The sequence below is a fragment of the Podarcis bocagei genome (genome assembly GCF_964188305.1).
Source record: "Podarcis bocagei genome assembly, chromosome: 8".
In the NCBI taxonomy this organism is placed as follows: Eukaryota; Metazoa; Chordata; class Lepidosauria; order Squamata; family Lacertidae; genus Podarcis; species Podarcis bocagei.
This window is the reverse complement of record NC_138133.1, coordinates 87,241,004-87,261,748: the sequence shown is the minus strand read 5'-3', so window position 1 is coordinate 87,261,748 and position 20,745 is coordinate 87,241,004. Positions and strand designations below refer to the sequence as shown.

The window sequence follows — 20,745 nt, the reverse complement described above, 5'->3', positions numbered from 1 at the left end:
AAGCATCGCTGCCTCCAACTGTGGAGACAAGAGCATAGCCGCCATTGCTAACAGAGAATTTGGCTGATCTTTTCAAACCACCACTGTCTCCTGCGGAAGCGAGTTCCATAGTTGAACTAAGAGCTGCGTGAAGAAGGACTTTTCTTTGATCACTCCCGAAACTTCAAGCTGCCCTAGATGATCCTTCTTTTGGATTTCATTCCTTTCTTTCTTTTAAAATACATTTTTATTAATTTTTTAGCATACCAGTTCAAACACTCCTAAATCATAACTTCTCGTCTTATACAGTGGTACCTCAGGTTAAGTACTTAATTCGTTCCGGAGGTCCGTTCTTAAACTGAAACTGTTCTTAACCTGAAGCACCACTTAAGCCAATGGGGCCTCCTGCTGCTGCCGCGCCACCGGAGCACGATTTCTGTTCTCATCCTGAAGCAAAGTTCTTAACCTGAAACACTATTTCTGGGTTAGCGGAGTCTGTAACCTGAAGCGTATGTAACCCGAGTTACCACTGTACAATGTTTTAGACTTCCGTCAACGCCTCTGATGATTTTCCGTTTTTATCGCTTATTTTGCATTTCTTAGTTTCTATATTGCATTCAATTGTCCTTAACTAATAATTCTTTTCATAGTCTTGTAATATTTCAGATAATCCACCTTACAAAACTTCTTGCAGTCCTACTAGCGTAATCTGTTCCTCACAGTTACTTTTCAAATAGTTCGTGTCCTCTAAGAGTCTTAGATGTTTTTGGATTTCTTAATCCTAATGCGTTGTGTGAAGTAACACACACATCCCTTTGTGTTGAGTTCCCCCAACGCCTTTCGCAACAAAGCACAGGGCTCACAGCTCTGCCTTTTCCTCTGCCAGAAACTTGTTCTTCTGCATGCAAAACAGGGGCAGTCCCTACCTGTCTTCCAGGTGGTGAGTTTTCCTCCAGCCTTTGATGAAAAGCTTTTTCTGCAGGCAGGCAGAATGGGTTCCTCTCAGCCATGTTCAAACTGGTCCAGGGCTCCAGGGCTAAAATATTCCAGTACCTTCATATGTTTCCTTTCTGTTCCTCCAGATTTCTGTCTCCGAACTTCATAACTGGTTGGTGGGAACGGGGCTCAGCAGGGAAGGCTTTGGTGCTGATCATGAGCAGCATAATTTCTGCAAATGTTTAAAAGGTATTGATCTCGATGGCCACATGTCCGGAGAGAAACGAGAAATCGACATCTTCCGTGCCACTGCAAGCTTTTCCCCGCCAGTGCACGCTTGCATTTTTTGTGCATGTTGCAGGATTCATGCAGAGTTCACATGAGGAGACATGTGTGGAGTGAGGAGACAGTAGTGTGGAGACATGAAAGGCTAGGCCATAGGCCTTTGTGTAAGCAGCTCGTGAACCCTAGAATATGTCCCAGACTCCACTGTGTGAAACTTGAAATACAGCCTTTTGCAACTTCTTTCCCCGGCAGTGGTGTTTGTGGTGTGATGGTTAGAGTGCTGGATTAGGACCTCGGAGACATTTGGCTTTCCCCATATTTACCGTATTTTTCACTCCATAAGACGCACTTTTTTCCTCTTAAAACCTAAGGGGAAATGTCTCTGTGTCATATGGAGCGAATGTGTGGTCCCTGGGGCCGGGGGGGGGGGACCCAGGCTTCCCTTGCCAGCCCCACAAGCTTTGGGAGGCTTCGGGATGCCTTCTGCTGAAGCCTGGAGAGCGAGAGGGGTAGGTGCGCACCGACCGCTCTCCTCTCCAGGCTTCAAAGATTCAGGTTACAGACTCCGCTAACCCAGAAATATTACCTCGGGTTAAGAACTTTGCTTCAGCATGAGAACAGAAATCGTGCTCTGGCAGCGTGGCGGCAGCAGGAGGCCCCATTAGCTAAAGTGGTGCTTCAGCTTAAGAAGAGTTTCATGTTAAGAACAGACCTCCGGAACGAATTAAGTATGTATGTAACCAGAGGTACCACTGTACAAAGCTGAAAATGAATGAAATGCAGCTAAAATATTATGTTCATTTTTCACACGGTCTAGCCCTTCCCCTGCCCACACGGTAATATTCTTAAGAGGGTCTCTTCTCCAGTCTTCAGAGAGCAGCTGGAAGTGGGGAGGCAGGAAAAGGTTCTCCTTTCCTTCCACTCTGCAGTTTTAATCTGAAATCTTAGGTGCAGTACTGAGCCCAGAGCTCAGAAACGGCTCACGCTAATGAAATTCCCTGCTGCAAAATGCGCCTGGAACAATGGGAGTTTCGAACATTGCTTCCCATTATCTGACAGCTTCCTGGTTTTCCGCAGGAAAGGTGACGGCTAACAGGAGGAGATTTGTTCAGTGAACTCCAGAAGAGACCAGTCATGCAGTTTGCTCCATTTCAGAGTATATTGTTCTGAAATACCCTGAGTCACAGCGCAATGTATGCGGTGCAAAGAAACACATGCGCCGCGCATTCCCTGGGGTCCCCAGCCCACGTCTCAGGGCGAAATTCTCCCCAGAGAACGGTGGGGTGAAGTTGTCTCTGTAGCCTTTTTCACTCCAGTAGCTTTCGATGTGTTTGAAATCTGGATCAAGTTAGTTAAGAGTTTGATCTCCCTGTGATCCTTCCCTAAATCCTCCTGAGCGCTTACTCCTTCTGTGATGCGCGCAGAGAGCTGCCAGATGAATAATAGCTTGGCAGGTGGTGAGCTGGCGTCATTGTTGGCCTGCCTGTGTGTGTGTGTGTGTGTGTGTGTGTGTGTGTGTGTGTGTGTGTTTTTGTGCCCGCCTGCGCAGTGTTCATATTGCCGGCGTTGAAGCGTTCGGATGCTGGTTTGTTGCATTTCAAGTGATGTTGAGATGTTTGTGGGCATTCTGTGACTGATAGAACTGTCAGCGGAATGTTCGCAGGCGTAGCTCTGTGGGGAAAGGGGCGCTTGTTGGTTTGGCTGGGATTATGAAACCCCATACATCTGTATGGGGGGCAGGCTGGCTGGGAAGACTGACTGAAAAGAACAGAGCCTGACCCAGATGAAATTAGGTTGGTCAAGGAGCAAATTAACCCTTTCCAAATCTGGAGAGGCTGGCGGCTGAGCCAGCTAGCACTCTGTTTCCTGTTTTTATCGACCTGGTGAAGTTTTCAAAGCATGCATTTCCACTGGTCTGTGCAAGTGCGCTTGGATTTTCAGGAGGCTGCTTGTGTGGGAGAACCCAGACACAATTGGATTATAGGCAGTAGCGGGTTGAGCTACATGACCTTTGGAGGTCCCTTCCAGCTCTCCTATTCTGGGCACAGCAAAGAGGGAACAGCGTCCCCTTTGCGCTTTTCTTCTTGGCTTCCAGATAGCCTTGCCCGCTATTGGGGTTGTGCTGGGAACAGGATTCTGAACCAAGTGGATTTTATTCGGTCTAAGCGAACAGGGCTGTTCTTAGCTTCTTTTAAGTGTTTTCGTAAAGTCGAAGCAATCTTCCTCCCAACGGTTTCCCTCCCCCCTTGCCATCTTGAAAACAAAAGCCAGATGTTTGCGCCAAGCAGATGTGGCGCAGGTGTCTCTCGCAAGAGGGGAGCCCGCCGATGTTTATCGAACAGCCCTGAGAAGTTTGCACAGGATATGAGGGTATGTCCTTCAAAGCGGCTGCATCCTGGCTCTGGCGGTTCTGTGTAATGTGATTTAGGGTTATAAATAGACCCCGGGCCAAACGGCTTCGTTTTGCTCCCCTCTCTCCCAAAGGGGATACCAGAATTTCTCGCCCGGCTTGCTCCCCCCTGCACTTTAGAACTGTTTAATCACATCATCAAGAGCTATGGGTCAAGGGATAATTTCTTCCTTAGCATTGTATCCCTTTATGCCTCTGGGGCTTGCCGGTTATCAACATTATTCCTAAGTTGCCGGAGGTGCTGGTATAGCACCGCTGGGAGTGACTACTTGCATTTTTTAATAGTGGTTTTCCATTACTATCGCTGCTGTAAAACTCTCCAAGATACCCTAGTTGTTATAAGTACCGCTCATAATTACTGTAAAATGGGATATGGATGCAGCCTTGCTGGGAACAGGTAACTCTAGAGACCGCTGGTGGAACAGTTTGTGTGTGCGCAGGTTGTGCGCGCTCAGGCACGCGCGTGCATTCTCACATTTTACACGCACAAACGCAGAGCTCATCTTTGCACCGGGAAACACTGAATTTGCTCGTGACCCGTACGCGTTACCTAAAATAAGCATATCTGCACGAGTAAGCTTCATTTGCAAGATTCTCTTTTTAGTCACAGAAGAGTGCAGCGCTGAAACACTCCCTCTCCCCGCAAACAAATGTTGATGCAAATGTACACACACACCCTGGACCTGGCTTCTGAGATCCTACTAAGCGTTGTCTAGGTTTTCAAAGCCATTTTTCCAATGCTAAAAAAGAGGTCGATAGTAATAAACAATAATAATAATAATTTATTATTTATACCCCGCCCATCTGGCTGAGTTTCCCCAGCCACTCTGGGCGGCTCCCAATCAAATGTTAAAAACAGTACAGCATTAAATATTAAAAACTTCCCTGAACAGGGCTGCCTTCAGATGTCTTTTAAAGATAGGATAGCTGCTTATTTCCTTCACATCTGAAGGGAGGGCGTTCCACATGGTGGGCGCCACTACCGAGAAGGCCCTCTGTCTGGTTCCCTGTAACCTCACTTCTCGCAATGAGGGAACCGCCAGAAGGCCCTCGGCGCTGGATCTCAGTGTCCAGGCAGAACGATGGGGGTGGAGACGCTCCTTCAGGTATACAGGACCGAGGCCGTTTAGGGATTTACAGGTCAGCACCAGCACTTTGAATTGTGCTCGGAAATGTTCTGGGAGGCAATGCAGATCTCTCAGGACCGGTGTTATGTGGTCCCGGCGGCCACTCCCAGTCACCAGTCTAGCTCCCAGGATGCTGAATTGCGCGCCTCGATTTCCAAATCTAAGCAGCATGGCGGGGTTAACGCTATCCAAGTTGAAACAGTGTGCAGACAGGGGCTTTGTGTGTGGGGCTTCAAGTGTAGAGCCTTGGCTTGTGTCAGTTGCTGGTGGTGTGTGTGTTTGTGTAGATTTAACATGACCTACACTGGTAGCAAGGGTGAAGCAGATGAACAGGGCTTGCCCTTAAGAGCTAATGGGATTTAGAAACACATAGCTGCAGTAATATTTCCCAAGGGCTGCAAAAGTGGAAACGGGGTCCCCTTGGGCATTCGCCTGCCTGCCACGTTCTGAAGCCTTTATCGGCCGCCTCTCACAGGCACCCACCAAAATGCAAAGTTGCCAGGAGCAGGAAGTAGCCTGTAGCAGCAGCAACAACAACATGGAACTCTCTTTATAAGAAAAAAGTTGTCTTCTCCTTTTTCGTTGCTGCTGCTGTTTTGTGCAAAGGGAGGGGGAGCGATTGACAAAGATTCACTCTCTTGTCTGTCCACCCCCCCCCCCCGGCTGCCATATCCCTTGCATCATTCAGATGCCCTGTTCCCGTTTACTTATGTGCTTAGCCCTTGTGTTCTATTTTGAGGCTCTGTGCACCCGGTGCTAAGCAGCCGATGACCCTGCCGAAGGTAAGCGTTGCAAAACAAGAGCTGTCAGGCAGATCACGCCACGGGCTTAGCCGGCAGCCAGCCTCTTCGAAGGGGGACTGAGCAGTCCTCAGCAGGGCGAAAATCTGGCTGCAAGAGGCGTTCGGGCAACCTGGAGGTTCTCCTCTTCGGAAAGGTAAGCCTCGCGTATGAGAAATCAAACTCCAGGGACTGGTTTTGTTCACCTCCTCCTCTTGCAGAACTTTAGCCAGCGATTTTCCCAAGCCTCTTTCCCCACCACCCTCGGACGAACGCTTTGTACTTCCTGCAACAGGAGGTTCCTGCACGGACAGGCGATGCCTTCTTAAAGCTGCTTTCAAAATTGCTTCTTCCTTTAACCAAGCCCAGGTATCTCAGCACGCAGCTCTTCCTAAGCTACGGGTTTGCAGATTTCCAAATTTATAATTCGCCTGCTCGTCAAAGCAACACATTGCGGCAAGCTGGTAGGGGTTATGGAAAAAGGAAAGGAGGAATAAATATGTTGTGGGGGGGGAGTTTCCAAGTGGGGGGGATTTTCAAAATCCCAGGTCTTCTGTTTGGGAAGGTCCATTGTTTAGTAGGGGAGAATTTGCACTGTAGGAGAGCCCCGTAAGAGGAATGGAGCAGGGCATGTTTAGCTTGGAGAAGAGGAAACTGAGAGGCGATGTGATAGCCATCTTCAAATATCTCAAGACTGTCACATGGAAGATGGAGCATGCTTGTTCCCTGCTGGTTCGAAGGATAGGACCTGAACCGATGGATTCAGATTACAAGGAGATTTCGGCTGAACATCATAGAATCATAGAGTTGGAAGAGACCACAAGGGCCGTCGAGTCCAACCCCCTGCCAAGCAGGAAACACCATCAGAGCACTCCTGACATATGGTTGTCAAGCCTCTGCTTAAAGACCTCCAAAGAAGGAGACTCCACCACACTCCTTGGCAGCAAATTCCACTGTCAAACAGCTCTTACTGTCAGGAAGTTCTTCCTAATGTTTAGGTGGAATCTTCTTTCTTGTAGTTTGGATCCATTGCTCCGTGTCCGCTTCTCTGGAGCAGCAGAAAACAACCTTTCTCCCTCCTCTATGTGACATCCTTTTATATATTTGAACATGGCTATCATATCACCCCTTAACCTCCTCTTCTCCAGGCTAAACATGCCCAGCTCCCTTAGCCGTTCCTCGTAAGGCATCGTTTCCAGGCCTTTGACCATTTTGGTTGCCCTCCTCTGGACACGTTCCAGTTTGTCAGTGTCCTTCTTGAACTGTGGTGCCCAGAACTTTCTGTCAGAGCTTTCTGACAATCAGAGCTGTTGGACAGTGGAACTGTCTCCCTCGGGAGGTTGTGGAATCTCCTTCCTTGGAGGTTTCTAAGCAGAGGTTGGGTGGCCATCTGTCAGGGATGCTTTTGTTGTGATTCCTGCATTGCAGGGGGGTGGACTAGATGACTCTTAGGGTCCCTGAAACTTACAAATTTAACATTATCAAAGGAATGCTTCTGCACTCTTACAAAGACCATTAGAAAGAAACAAAAATTTAAAAGCTAAGAAACTGCCTCAAAGGCATTTTTACAATCCTTCCTCCCCAGTAAGGTATTAAATAATCGGATCTATTCACGAAACGGCTCTCTGCATCTGCTCTGGTGTCTTCTGCCATATCACTGCATATTTATGCACGACTGAGATAAGTTTCCTTAACGATGTTATTCGAAAACCTGAAGCTGTTCTTTTACCTCTGTGAAACCTTTTTTTGAAGAGTTTTCTCAAAGTTTTGAAAAACTATTAGCCAGGATCATGGGACATAACGTTTTCCTTTTGAAAATTCAAGTGCGTGTGTAGAGTTAAGAAGCTGTTGTACATTTATGATTTAATACAATAATTCTAAAGGGAGAAAAAAAGATTATTCTTAGGGTCCCTTCCAACTCTAGGATTCCCTGATCTCATACATACCCCCCCCCCAAAAAAAATACAACTGTAAAAACAGGATCCTTTCCTACCTGAAATGAGTTTGACAGCAATGATAATGAACAGCAGTAGTTGAGATTCCTGAACTGCAGCAGGTTGGACTAGAGGACCTTCAGGGGTCCCTTGCAACTGTACAATTTTATGATCCTATTCATAGTGTACAAGAAGTCTTGGGTTCAGTTCAAAGACCCCTGCCTTTGAAAACCTGGAGACCCCTTAGCAACCAGGAAAGACTACGCTGAGCTATATGGACCAGTGGTCCGATTTGGTATAAAACCAAGATTCCCCGAAGTTTTGGCTTCGTATCTCAAGACTGTCTTTTCTCACAATCCCCACTTGTTGCGAAGACTTAGAATCTGCGAGGCGCGGCGTTCTCCTCCCCAAAAGCCCTGGGATGCTTAGAGCGACACCAGCCCACTCTCTCTCTCTCACACACACACACACACCCCAATTCCTGGCCCTGGCTACCCAAGCGAGCAGGCGTCGCTGGCAGCGATCCCAGTCCGTTTCCGATTCAGCGTGTTTCTGGTCTGCGGATGTTTGTGCGTTCGTCTCTCTCTCTCGACACAGCAGTTTCTGGGTTGGAAATAAGAGGAAACTGCTGGTGTGACGAAGGCCTGGCACACCCAGGGCTTCCGTAGGAGGGGCGCGCAAGTCTGATGCTTGCCTCCGGCTTATTCTTAGCATGTTGCAAGCTTCAGAGCTCTTGAGTCGCTGCCAGAGCCAGCCCCGGCGCACCGGAGGCGCACGCTTTGCCGGTGCTCCTTCCGCCACGCACGAACAGGCTTTCTGGCCGCTCGCAGGAGTGCCTCTCCTACTTCAGAGAGAAGAGGCAGCGACGGGGAAGCAAAATGCCTTTGAGGAGGTGGGAGAAACACCTTCGCGCAAAGCGAAGGTAACGTCGGGAAGGTTTAGGAGCCTTCTGCCCTCGATGGACCCGGAACCCTACTCGTAGAACCACGTCCCAGGGCTTGCCCAGTGCTTTTGGAGCCGTGTGAGGATTGTAGTGCGTGCTTCAACTTGCTGCACCTGCGTTCGGTGTGCGTTGTGTTGGGAAGCTCTGAACAGGGGAAGGTAAGGCATCCGTCGGCTGTCGTTTCACCCACACGCGTTTTTGGTGTGTGATTTTGTCCAAATGGCACCCACTCTCTTGAGAAGGATGGGGCTGTCTCTCTCTGCAAATCTCGTTGCAAAGTGAGCACGTTGAACCTAAAATAGTTCAGCTCCTTTTTCTTTTTTAGAAAAAGGAAGACTTGCCTCAGCAGTGGGAAGCCAGCTCTGTGTGTGTGTGTGTGTGTGTGTGTGTGTGTGTTTGTGTGTGTGTGTGTGTGTGTGTTTGTGTGTGTGTGTGTGTGTGTGTGTGTGTGTGTAGATTAGCATCAAAGGAAGGAATAAGGCTGCCATTGTTTGAGAAGCAAAGCGAGGCTTGGGTAGTCATTAACTATCAATAAAATTACTGTATGAATATTGGTCCCAATCCAGTGATCTCTGATTCGGATACGATTGCAAAGGTTTCACATCAGATGGGTCAGAGACCTACCGATATTATGTATACTGGATTTCAGTTTGTAGGGTCTTTTGTTTAAAGCTGTTCTAAACATGTCTGAGCCCGAGGCTACACGCATTTCATTGCAACAGAATAAACTGAATTCTGTTCAGCCCGGTTCCAACTCCTCAGTTTCACGAGGAAATGAGGCTGGAGATTTCTCAAAACGTACCTAGCCCCATCTCACCCACTGGTGGTTATCGACACTGCGGATAGGAAACAAGGTTTTTTTTGGTGTCTCTCGCACCTTCTTCTCTTGTGGTAATGGGACACAAAATTTGTTGGCTTCTAAGTCAGATGGCCTGTCTTAGCGCAGTACCGCGGAGCATATTGTGCCAAATCCTTCGTCATAAGTAAATTTTGGGGGGCTTTTTTTGTTTAATTAAAGAAGAAACCCTATACATTTTTACTTTACATACCCATTCTCTGGCTTCCCCTGTTCTGGAGGGTTTAGAGTCTGTAATCTGGCATCTTCTAGAGGAAGGGCATGGCTGCTGTTAATGGGGTGGTAGGAAAGCCTCGCCCACGATTGATTTCGGGAACAATAGGGAAAGGACAGGAAATTCTTTAGGACACACCCGTTCCCCACAGCTGGGAGCCTCCGCTATCAGGCAACCTGTTGTGTTGTTTTGTATTCTGGGCATGTCGTGTGCCCGTTTTTCCACGCGTCTCTCTTTGAGCCTCAGTAAAAGCAATTCTCTCCTGGAGGGGTGTGTGTCATAGCTGTCAACCGTCCCTTATTTGGTGGGAAACTCCCATATCCAAGCGCCGTGTCCCGCTGCTGTCCCTTATTGATGATGTCTCTTAAATTTCCCAGGTTTCATGGTCGCCCAGCTCGGGAGGGAAGCAGCAGCTCGGGGTCCTCCGCTGCAAGAGTGTGTCTCCGTCTCTCCCTTTTCCCCCTCAGGGGTGCGTCATGAGGAGATGGGTGGCGGCGGGCGGACAGGCAGCCCCTCTCTTGCGAGGCTTCCACTGCGCTGCCAGGGGAAGCCGGAGGCGGCGGCTGAGGAGGCAGCCTGAGGGAGGAGGAAGAGGAGGGGATGGGGAGGGACGCAGAAGGGCCGCGGTGCAGCCGCAACCGCCTCATGCCGGGCTCGCAGGTGGCGTGGACGAGAGTCTCCCTCCCTCCCTCTCTCTTGGGTGGGGAAGGGCTGATGGAACTCCTCGCGCCAGGACGACGGCAGCCCCGATGTGCTTCTTAGCATCCCCTCCAACCAGTGCAGCATCTTAATGTAGTGATTTCCCCCTCTGCATCCCTTTCACAACTCTATTTTTATAAATCATTTGTCCATCCCATAGTTCAAATTTTTACTACAGGTTTTCTGTCAATCCTACCAGTGTATGTTAACTCTTCACAACAGCTTTTCAAATAAATTATAAACTTTCCCCATTCTTTATTAAAGAGGTCCTCTTCCTGGTTTCTAATTCTGCCTGTAAGCTTTTCCATCTCGATGTCGTTCATCACTTTTGTCTGCCCCTCTTCTTTGGTGGGAGACCCTTAGGATCATCTAGTCCAACCCCCAGCAAAACACAGTCAGTCGCAGCCAAAGCAGCCTGGCTCCATCAGTGGCGGATTTCTGTATAAGTTAAGCAAAATCCCTTATTTTGGCTGCTGATCCCTTATGTTCGAGGCTGCTGGTCCCTTATTTTCAAATCTGTAAGTTGACAGCTATGGTGTGTGTGTGTGTGTGTGTGTGTGTGTATGTGTGTGTGTGTGAATATTTGGGATCAGCCGAGTAGAGCATATGTTTCTCAGTGCTTGCTTCTCTCCCAAAAGAGCAAGCATCGTTGTAGACGGTCCAAGAAGCTGTTCGGTCTGCTTTGCATTATCACCCCGTCTCTTGGCCCAGTGGAGAGATGCAAATCTCTTGCCGTGTAGCCAGGACCGAGATCTTTTCAAAGGAAGAAATGAGGCCATAGCTAGATCTTGCTTTGTTGGCAGGGCTCTCTCGAGAGAGTGAGATAAAAGTTCAAAGCGGCGTTGACAAGCTCTTGGACGTTCGCTCTTGCAGGTGCCGTCGACGTGGTCTGATACCATCATTGCCACGACTTTGCTGGCCTGGGATTTCCCCAGCAGGGGAGGGATAATCAGAACTTAATAAGGCTGTAGGCAAACTCATCGCCGTGCTGCAAGGCGTTGCAGTTAAAGTGGGACAGAACAAGATAAAAGGTCATTGGGAAGATTGGAAATTGTAGTAATAATAATAATAATTTATTTATACCCCGCCCATCTGGTTGGGTTTCTCCAGCCATTCTGTGCGGCTTCCAACGGAATATTAAAATACAATAACCTATTAAACATTAAAAGCTTCCCTAAACAGGGCTGCCTTCAGATGTCTTCTAAAAGTCGGATAGTTGTTTATTTCCTTAACGTGATGGAAGGGTGTTCCACAGGGCGGGTGCCACTACCGAGAAGGCCCTCTCCCTGGTTCTCTGTAACTTGGCTTCTCGCAGCGAGGGAACCGCAGATGACTCTGGAGGTATGGCTCTCGCTTTATTGGCCGAGGGAGCCGGCGTACAGCTTCCAGGTCATGTGGCCAGCATGACTAAGCCACTTCTGGCGAACTAGAGCAGCGCATGGAAACGCCGTTTACCTTCCCGCCGGAACTATACCCATTTATCTACTTGCACTTTGATGTGCTTTCGAACTGCTAGGTGGGCGGGTGCAGGGACCGAGCATCAGGAGCTCACCCCATCGCAGGGATTCGAACCGCCGACCTTCTGATCAGCAAGTCCTAGGCTCTGTGGTTTAACCCACAGCGCCACCCGCGTCCCTTTGACACTCCTTAGGGTAGTGATAAAGCGGGATATCAAATCCAAACTCTTCTTCCTCTTCCTCTTCTTCTTCCTTCCTCCTCTTTCCCCCTGCAAACAGCCACAGCTCACCTGCCAGGAAGCTAGTTTACTGTCTCTGTCCCACATCCGGCGACATATTTATTTCCTCATCTTTTCAATCCCTGACAAGGGCGAGTTCATGCATGTTGATGAACCACGGGAAAAACTTTAAAATCACCCAAGGTCACCAAATCACCCTGCTCTTCTGAGTCAGCAGTTTACAATATTCAGCTGCGAGTTGTTCAGTAACGGCTGTTTGCAACCGATGCTTGCATATGTATGAGTCAGCTCCAAACTGCTAGCGTTGCAGGTTTCAGGTTCCGGGTGCAGTTGGGAAGTCCATGCCATAACACCTGGCAGCAGGCAGGAGCAAGAAGGGAAGAGGGGTGATATCCACAGGCAACCATCTCAAGGTGCTTGTTCCAGGTGCTTTCCATCCTGGCGAAGGTCACATCACACTGGTCTTGGAAGTTTAAGCAATGGGAGGATTGTAAGAATGAAGGGAGTAAAGAAATTTATAATAGAATAAGAATTGTGTATAGGCATAGAGATGGAAAGGCTTTGGGGGGCAGAATGGGGGGAAACAGGTTTTTCCCCAAAAAACGCTTTTTTCCAGGAAAAAAACATTCTCTGTGGAATATTCAGACTATATCAAACTGATTGTTTGTTTTTTCATGGGGGAGGGCCTTGGTTTTTTCCCAAATTTTTCCAGGGTTTTTTTCCAGGCCTTCCCATCTCTACTGAGGCAGCAGGTAATTTGTCTGTAGGGGAAAACCTCATGAATGTAAAGCTGGGAAGTCAAAGTGTATGAATTGCACTTTGTGTAAAGTTTATAAAACCAATAAGAATTTAGATATTTGAGGAATTTGAGGAACCAAAGAGTCACTTTGAAAAATACAACCTTTGAACCGCCTGGGCCCAAAATGGCAGCTAGACATTCCATTTTGGTCACCGTAACCCTGGTTTAAGGAGCTGTTCCTATCTTATATATCTTGAGTTTCTAACACTGGTCTAGTCCAGCTGCTTCCCAGTCCAGGATTAACGGAGGACGAAGAACGGGGGCAGATTTAGGAAGGCACCTATTCTCTTCCCCACCTCCTCCTTCCATCATTTTCGTCCTATTTATTTCGTAAACTTTGTACACCTCTTGGTTGCAAAACGTCTCAAAGCGGTTTGCAAAAGAGAAAAAGACCTTTCTCCCTCTTGACTAGAGGATGGCTTCCCCTGGTCCATATTGTGACCTCACGTGTCGCATACTGTGACAGCAGAATAGGCTGGGCAAGTTAAGGCTAGTGATGTCAACCTTTTGGGTACCACTTCCTAGCAGAGAGAGAGAGAGGGATTATCTGTTGTGCAACGCTCCTCCATACTGGATAGAAAAGTGGGTGCCATTATTATTATTATTATTATTATTATTATTATTATTATTATTATTATATTTTAAATGAAGTGTTTAGGTAGTGCTTCTTACCAGCGTACATTGGTACCTTGGTTCTCAAACGCCTTGGTACTCAAACAACTTGGAACCCAAACACTGCAAACCCGGAAATAAGTGTTCCAGTTTGCAAACTTTTATCGGAAGCCGAACATGCTCCGTTTTGAGTTTTAGGCTTCCGATTTGAGCGCCACACTTCCCTTTTGAGTGTTACGCCAAGGTCTGTCTGTTTTTGCTGTTTATTTTGTATGTGTGACTGTGTGGAACCCCTTTCAGTTACTGATTGATTGATTGATTGATTGATTGTACATTGTTTATTGCTTTCATTTTATGGATCAGTGGTCTCGTTAGATGGTAAAAATCATGTTCAATTGCTGTTTTAGGGGTTGCTTTGAAAAGTCTGGAACGGATTAATCCATTTTGTATTGCTTTCTATGGGAAAGTGCACCTTGGTTTTGGAATGCTTTGGTTTTGGAACAGACTTCCAGAACGGATTAAGTTTGAGAATCAAGGTGTCACTGTACTATATATCTGTATATAAGAGCCGGTGTTAGAAACTCATATACAGTGGTACCTCTGGTTGCAAATGGGATCCATTCTGGAGACCCGTTCGCAACATGAAAAGAACACAACCTGCAGCAGCGCATCTGCGCATGTGCAGGTTGCAACTTGCCACTTCTGCGCACACGCATGACGTCATTTTGTGCTTCTGTGCATGCATGAGCGGCGAAACCTGGAAGTAACCCTTTCTGGTACTTGGGGACACTGCGGTACGTAACCTGAAAGAACATGAGGTATGACTCTATATAAGTTGGGTGCCAAATGGCTCCTTAAACCAAGGTTGAAGTCGCCAAATTGGAACATCTGGTTGCCTATATTATTATAGGTTATTGTATTTTAGTGTTATGTGGGAAGCCGCCCAGAGTGGCTGGGGAAACCCAGCCAGATGGGCGGGGTAGGAATATTATTATTATTATTAATTATTATTATTATTAGTCCATATCGATGGAGACTTTTCCACTCACCAGAGACCCTTCCCTTCTTTTTTCCCCTCTCCCCCATTTCCCCTTCTTCCAGATTGTCTCGTATGCTGAAAGGCTGTCGATTTATGGAGGGTCCCGGCTGCAGCTTTGAGCACTGCCCCGCGCAACATCCTGCCCGCTGAAGGAAGGACGCCGCCGCCCCGCCCAAAACCGGGCGCCCTGAGTCGTCGGGCTTCACCATTCAGGTCTCCTGTGCATGGCTCTTGCAGCCCAAGGAGGACTTTTGCCGCCCGCTGCCCCAGCCTGAGCCGCCCCGGGTCCCCATCGCTGCCCCCAAATATTCTACATATCCAGATGGGGTAACGTGATGGCGCAGGACGGACGCCGGTGGGGTTAACCGAATGCAGAGGCCTTTCTAAAGAGGGGGAAGAGAGAGATAGAGAGAGCCCAGGCAGGGAAGCGAAGCAGCAGCGAAGGACGTCTAAAATTGCACACACAAAGGAAATTGACACTACAGCAGGTTTTGGTTTTGTTTTGATTTTTTTTTTTTTGCTCAGCAACAAGCAAGCACAGGGTTCCTTTTCCCCCCACCTTAACTGTATGGTTTAGAGAATCCGGCCTGCGCTCTCCCCAAAGCTGGGAATATTTTGCACAACATTTGTCAGGGGGGAGAAAAGATAGCCTTTTGCCAAACTCTTCCATTTCCTTTTTCGCCCTGCAAATTTTCTCTTTTTTTCCCCCACCTCCTTTGCGGGCGTGTTGGATTTTGGTGTGTGTGCATTTGTTTCCCCACCCCTCCAACCAATCTTGAGACCCCCACTCCTTCCTCCGCCATGGCCCGCATGAACCGCCCGGCGCCTGTGGAGGTTTGCTACAAGAACATGAGATTCCTGATAACTCACAACCCAACCAACGCCACTCTGAACACCTTCATTGAGGTAAGTCCGCCTGAGCAAATTGGAAATGTTGGGATCGAATCGGATTCTGCGTTTGCCCATTGGTTTAATAGGCCCTCTTGCAGGTTCCACCAATAATAATAATAATAATAATAATAATAATAATAATAATAATAATAATAATAATTTTATTTGTACCCCACCCATCTGGCTGGGTTTCCCCAGCCACTCTGGGCAGCTTCCAACAAAGATTAAAAATACATTAAAATGTCACCTGGAAGAACAAACTCGGAGGGGTAGCTAATACCACAGAAGACAGAATTGTATTCAGGATGACCTTAACAGACTGGAGAACTGGGTCAAACTAACCTAGTGAATTTCAATAGGGACAAATGGCAGTTTCTGCTCTTGGCCAGGAAGAATTGGATACACAAATGGAAGACGGGGGACACTTGGCTTGCTAGCAGGCCATGTAAAAAGGATCTAGGGTTGTTAGATGACCACAAGCTTAACACGAGTCAGCACTGTGATGCTGCAGCAAAAAAGGCTAATGCTTTTCTAGGCTGCCTCAACAGACGTAGAGTGTCCTGATCAAGGGAAGTAATAATAATATTAATAATAATAATTTATTTATATCCCGCCCTCCCCAGCCAAAGCCGGGCTCAGAGCGGCTAACAACAATATAACACATCATTCTAAAATCAATTCATTTTAAAATCAATTCAAAATCAAATTAATGGCAACCATTGGGCTAGAGTTCTGTGAGGATTATAGGAGGAGGGGGTCAGTCTGTGCCTTGGCCAAAGGCCTGGTGGAACAGCTCTGTCTTGCAGGCTCTGCGGAAAGATGTCAAGTCCCGCAGGGCCCTAGTCTCTTGTGACCGAGCGTTCCACCAGATCGGGGCCACGGCTGAAAAGTCCTGGCTCTGGTTGAGGCCAGCCTAACCTCCCTGTGGCCCGGGACCACCAAGTTGTTTTTGTTTGAAGACGGTAAGGTCCTCCGTGGGACATACCAGGAGAGGCGGTCCCGTAGGTACGAGGGTCCTAGGCTGGTTAAAACCAGTACCACTCTTGGTCAGACCACACCTTGGGAGTACTGTGTCCAGTTCTAGGTGCCACAATTTAAGAAGGCTGTTGGCAAGCTGGAGAGTAGGACTCGAACCCACGGCATAAAGTTACAAGAAAGGAGATTTCAGTTTAACATCGGGGAAATCTTTCTGACAGTAAGAGGGTGATGGACTCTCCTTCCTTGGAGGTTTTTCAACAGAGGTTGGACGTCCACCTGTCATAGATGCCTTAGTTGAGATTGACAACGCTACAAATCTAGCCTTCTATGCCCATGATGCAGCTACAGTCATACCTCGTGTTGCGTTTGCTTCAGGTTGAACGTTTTCAGGTTGCGTCCCACAGCGACCCGGAAAGGGTTACTTCTGGGTTTCGCCGCATGCGCAGACGCTCAAAATGACGTCATGTGCAGAAGCAGCGACATGCGCAGACGCAGGTTGCATTCTGCTCAGTTTGCGAACGGGGCTCCGGAACGGATCCTGTTCGCAACCAGAGGTACCACTGTATACTACCCAAAATGGGGCCATTGACAACTGTCTTGAAATCCCCAAAGGGCTGCTACGAAGAGCAGGACAAAGACTTTCTTGTGGGTTTTAAATACAGGATGAAGTTACTAGATCTCATGGACCAGAGAGAGAGAGAGAGAGGTCTGGAAGGCTACACTTGGCTGAAGTCCGCCATCCTTGGCCTAGTCGCTCCTCCTCCCAAGTCCTACTTTAGAGAAAGCAGACTCCAGCCAGGGAAGGCAGCGTTATTCCTTGCTGCTCCCTCAAAGGTTAAACGAGGGTGTTTATTTTTAATCCCGGTAGGTATGCTGCAAGTTCGCCGAGTTGCCCACGTAACCAGATCAGCATCTGCGGACAACAGAACTCTTTTGGGGACCTTTTGGGGGCGGGGGGGAGAGAGAGAAGAGACGAACAGCTAAAAACAGCATCCTGGCCGTAAGCCCAGGTATAAAGGGGAGGGCAAAAACTGCCCAGCAAATGTTAAGCAGATTTGGGTGGGCTTTAAAAACAAAAACAAAAGGCAGTAGGGACACAGGAAGGGGCCTGTGGCAAAGCAGAAGGACAGAAGTACATTCATGCAAAGTAAAAGCAAGGGGTGCTTTTGAGAAGAACAAGCAGCCAGGCACCTGGTTTGGTTACCAGGTGACGTAATTCAGCATTCCCAAGGATCTGCCTGGGCAAGCTCAGCCGCCAAAGCGGTCAGAACCTCCTGCCAAATGTAGTCTGAATACTTGCATCTCAGCCACCCCTATTAAAAATAAATAAATGGGGGGGGGGGAGGGGGAACTGTGGCTAAGTTTACATGATACCTTTTAAAGCAGAATGAGATCACGCCCCCCCCAGCAAAGAATTCTGGGCAGTGTAGTTTATCCTTTGCAGAAGCACAATTCCAAACAACCCTTTGACAAACTACATTGCCCAGAATAATTTGGGGGTGGGTGGGCAAATGTGCATGGAATGGGCTTTAAAGGTAAAATGTGCACACAGACTAAGAGATCAAAGTTGTGTCTGGTGGCTTCATAGAATCACAGAGTTGGAAGGGACCCAGGGGTCATCTAGTCCAACCCGCTGCAAGGCAGGAATCTCAACGAAAGCGTCCATGACAGGTGGTCATTCTACCTCTGCTTAAAATCTCCAAGGCAGGAGAGTTCACAACCTCTTGTGGGAGTTTGTTCCACTGTCAAACAGCTCTTGCTCTCAAAAAGTTCTTCAGGATGTTGAGTCGGAATCTGCTTTCTTGTAACTTGAAGCCATGGGTTCAAGTCCTACCCTCCAGAGCAGGAGAAAACAAGCATGCTCCATCTTCCATGTGACAGCCCTTCAGATATTTGAAGATGGCTATCATATCTCCTCTCAGTCTCCTCTTTTCCAGGCTAAACATACCCATCTCCTTCAACCATTCCTCATAAGGCTTGGTTTCCAGACCCCTGATAATCTTGGTCTCCCTCCTCTGCACACCTTCCAGCTTGTCAATCTCCTTCTTAAACTGTGGTGCCCAGAATTGGACACAGTATTCCAAGTGTGATCTGACCAAGGCAGAATAGAGGGTACTATTACTTCCCTTGATCTGGACACTAGACTTCTGTTGATGCAGCCTAGAATAGCTTTAGCTTTTTTTTGCTGCTGCATCACACTGTTGACTCATGTTCAGCTTGTGATCCACCAAGACCCCTAGATCCTTTTCACATGTACTGCTAGCAAGCCAGGTGTCCCCCATATATAAGCTAATCGCCAAACGGCACCTTAAACCTAGTTACGGTCACCACGGTGGACGGTCTAATCGCCTTTTTTTAGTGGAGTTTATTATTGGCATTCTTCATTTCATTTCTATACCGCTTTGAATCTTAAAGGGGGAAAACCTCAAAGTGCTTTACAACACATTAAACCATCAAATAAAACAATCCAGAACAAAACAGCAACTGTTCCTCATCAGGCTTGGTTTCCAGACACTTGTAAATTCTCTTAATATATCTGAAAACAAAGGAACACATGTCTGTCAATCTTTGAAAGTCCGTAGAAGTATAATAAGTCTATGGTTGAAACAAAGTAATAGATGCTATCCTGTGGGCTAAGCCAGTGTTTTTCAACCACTGTTCCGCGGCACACTAGTGTGCCACGAGATTTTGCCTGGTGTGCCGCGAGATTTTGCCTGGAGGGAGGCGGGCGAGTCGGGCGGCGAGAGGCGGGGCGGCAGCGAGGAGAGGCCGCCCAGCGCGGGGCTCTCGCCGTCTGCCTGCCTGGCTGCCTGCGAGCTCGGCGGGCAGCGCCTCCGTCCGCAGCGCCCGCCTCGCGGCTCTCATTCCCTGCCCCTGCCAAAGCTCACCCAGCCAAGCCGCGCTCTCCTTCCTGCCTCGCTTTGCTGCCTCCTCCCCCCCCCCAAAGCTTGGAGGTTCCCCGGCAAGTGGGAGGGGAAAAAATTGAAACTTACACTTTCGTGCGTCCCTCCCGGCGTGACGCTGCGCGCTGACGTCACGGGGCTGTAATGGTGGTGTGCCTCGAGATTTTTTTCATCAAACAAGTGTGCCTTTGCCCAAAAAAAGTTGGGAAACACTGGGCTAAGCGGTAAACTTTGTAGGTGTTCATGGTGCCAAAGTAGTAAGTGAATAACGAACGTAGGAGAGTGATCCCGGATAATCTGACTGTTTCCCTGGAATCTTCTTCAGCACAACTACAAAAGAATTCAAATATGAAACAATGACCTGTGTACATGAAAGCTATATAAACTTCACACATTACAACCCATATATTACAATCCTGAAGGAGCGTCTCCACCCCCATCGTTCTGCCCGGACGCTGAGGTCCAGCGCCGAGGTCCTTCTGGCGGTTCCCTCATTGCGAGAAGCAAAGTTACAGGGAACCAGGGAGAGGGCCTTCTCAGTAGTGGCACTCGCTCTGTGGAACGTCCTCCCATCAGAAGTCAAAGAGATAAACAACTACCTGACATTCAGAAGACATCTTCAGGGAAGTTTTTAATGTGTGACATCTTAGTGTATTTTTGGTCTTTGTGGAAGCTGCCCAGAGTGGCTGGGGAAACCCAGCCAGATGGGCGGGGTACAAATAATAAGTTGTTATTATTATTATATGCTACAACTACAATAAGAAGGACAAAGGTACATACCCCATAGATTAGAAAAATGCACAAGGAGCAGTGGTCATGTGGATATGTAACCACTGCTACCAGTTGCATGAAACCTGAAGAAACTATTCCCAGGTGGCACTCATTACAGGGAGACTGAATTGCAGTAATTCAGTTTAAAGGTACAGAGCAATATTGCAGCAATAAGAAAACATTATACTTCTACGGACTTTCAAAGATTGACTGGTCTTCGTGTTGCTTGTGTTGTTTGTTGTGTCAAGTTTGCAACACAGGGGTTTGTTGTTCTGTATTAAAGATTCCTTCGCGGCAGGAGGTTAGACAAGAATGGCCCTTGTGGTCAGTCTACGAAGCCAGGATTCAGGCCAGGCGAGCTAAAGTCTTCTTTCCCCTTCCTCCCCCGCGCAGGACCTGAAGAAATACGGTGCGACGACAGTCGTGAGGGTTTGCGAAGTTACCTATGACAAGACTCCGCTGGAGAAAGATGGCATCACCGTCATGGTATGTGCCTTGGTCCCATAGACAGCCTTGGGAAGGCTGAAATGTCAAGTTTCCAGGTCTGATAACCTGGCAGGTTTTGTTTTACTTTTCGCAGGCCATCGGACAGGTATCCTTGTACAATGCTTTGGTGTACATTGGCTATTTAAGGAGTGCTTTTTAGCTCTGTACTGTTCGCGCCTTCGCATTGTGGCCGCCTACCATTAGGGTTTTGCGATAATCTGGTTTTCAGCATTGTGATAGACCGCAAACTTAACTATCGCTATACACCAGTATAAGTTACAGGGAACCAGGCAGAGGGCCTTCTCGGTGGTGGCACCCGCCCTGTGGAATGCCCTCCCACCAGATGTCAAAGAGAAAAACAGCTACCTGACATTTAGAAGATATCTGAAGGCAACCCTGTTTAGGGAA

General features: G+C 48.0%; 1 protein-coding gene across 5 annotated transcripts in view; it reads left to right on the top strand.

The window, feature by feature from the left end:
* PTP4A3 (protein tyrosine phosphatase 4A3) overlaps positions 1-20,745 on the top strand; it is a 101,302-nt gene that overhangs the window by 59,470 nt on the left and 21,087 nt on the right. For 2 of the 5 annotated variants that reach the window (XM_081205260.1, XM_081205264.1), the window contains 2 exons: positions 14,371-15,214; positions 20,245-20,337. In XM_081205260.1, coding sequence (XP_081061386.1) covers positions 15,110-15,214; positions 20,245-20,337 — 198 coding nt within the window. In that variant the 5' untranslated portion in view covers positions 14,371-15,109. Of the gene's footprint in view, positions 1-5,523; positions 5,674-8,332; positions 8,552-13,123; positions 13,240-14,370; positions 15,215-20,244; positions 20,338-20,745 lie in introns of those variants that run through there. The other 3 variants (XM_081205261.1, XM_081205262.1, XM_081205263.1) reach the window with 3 other exon arrangements.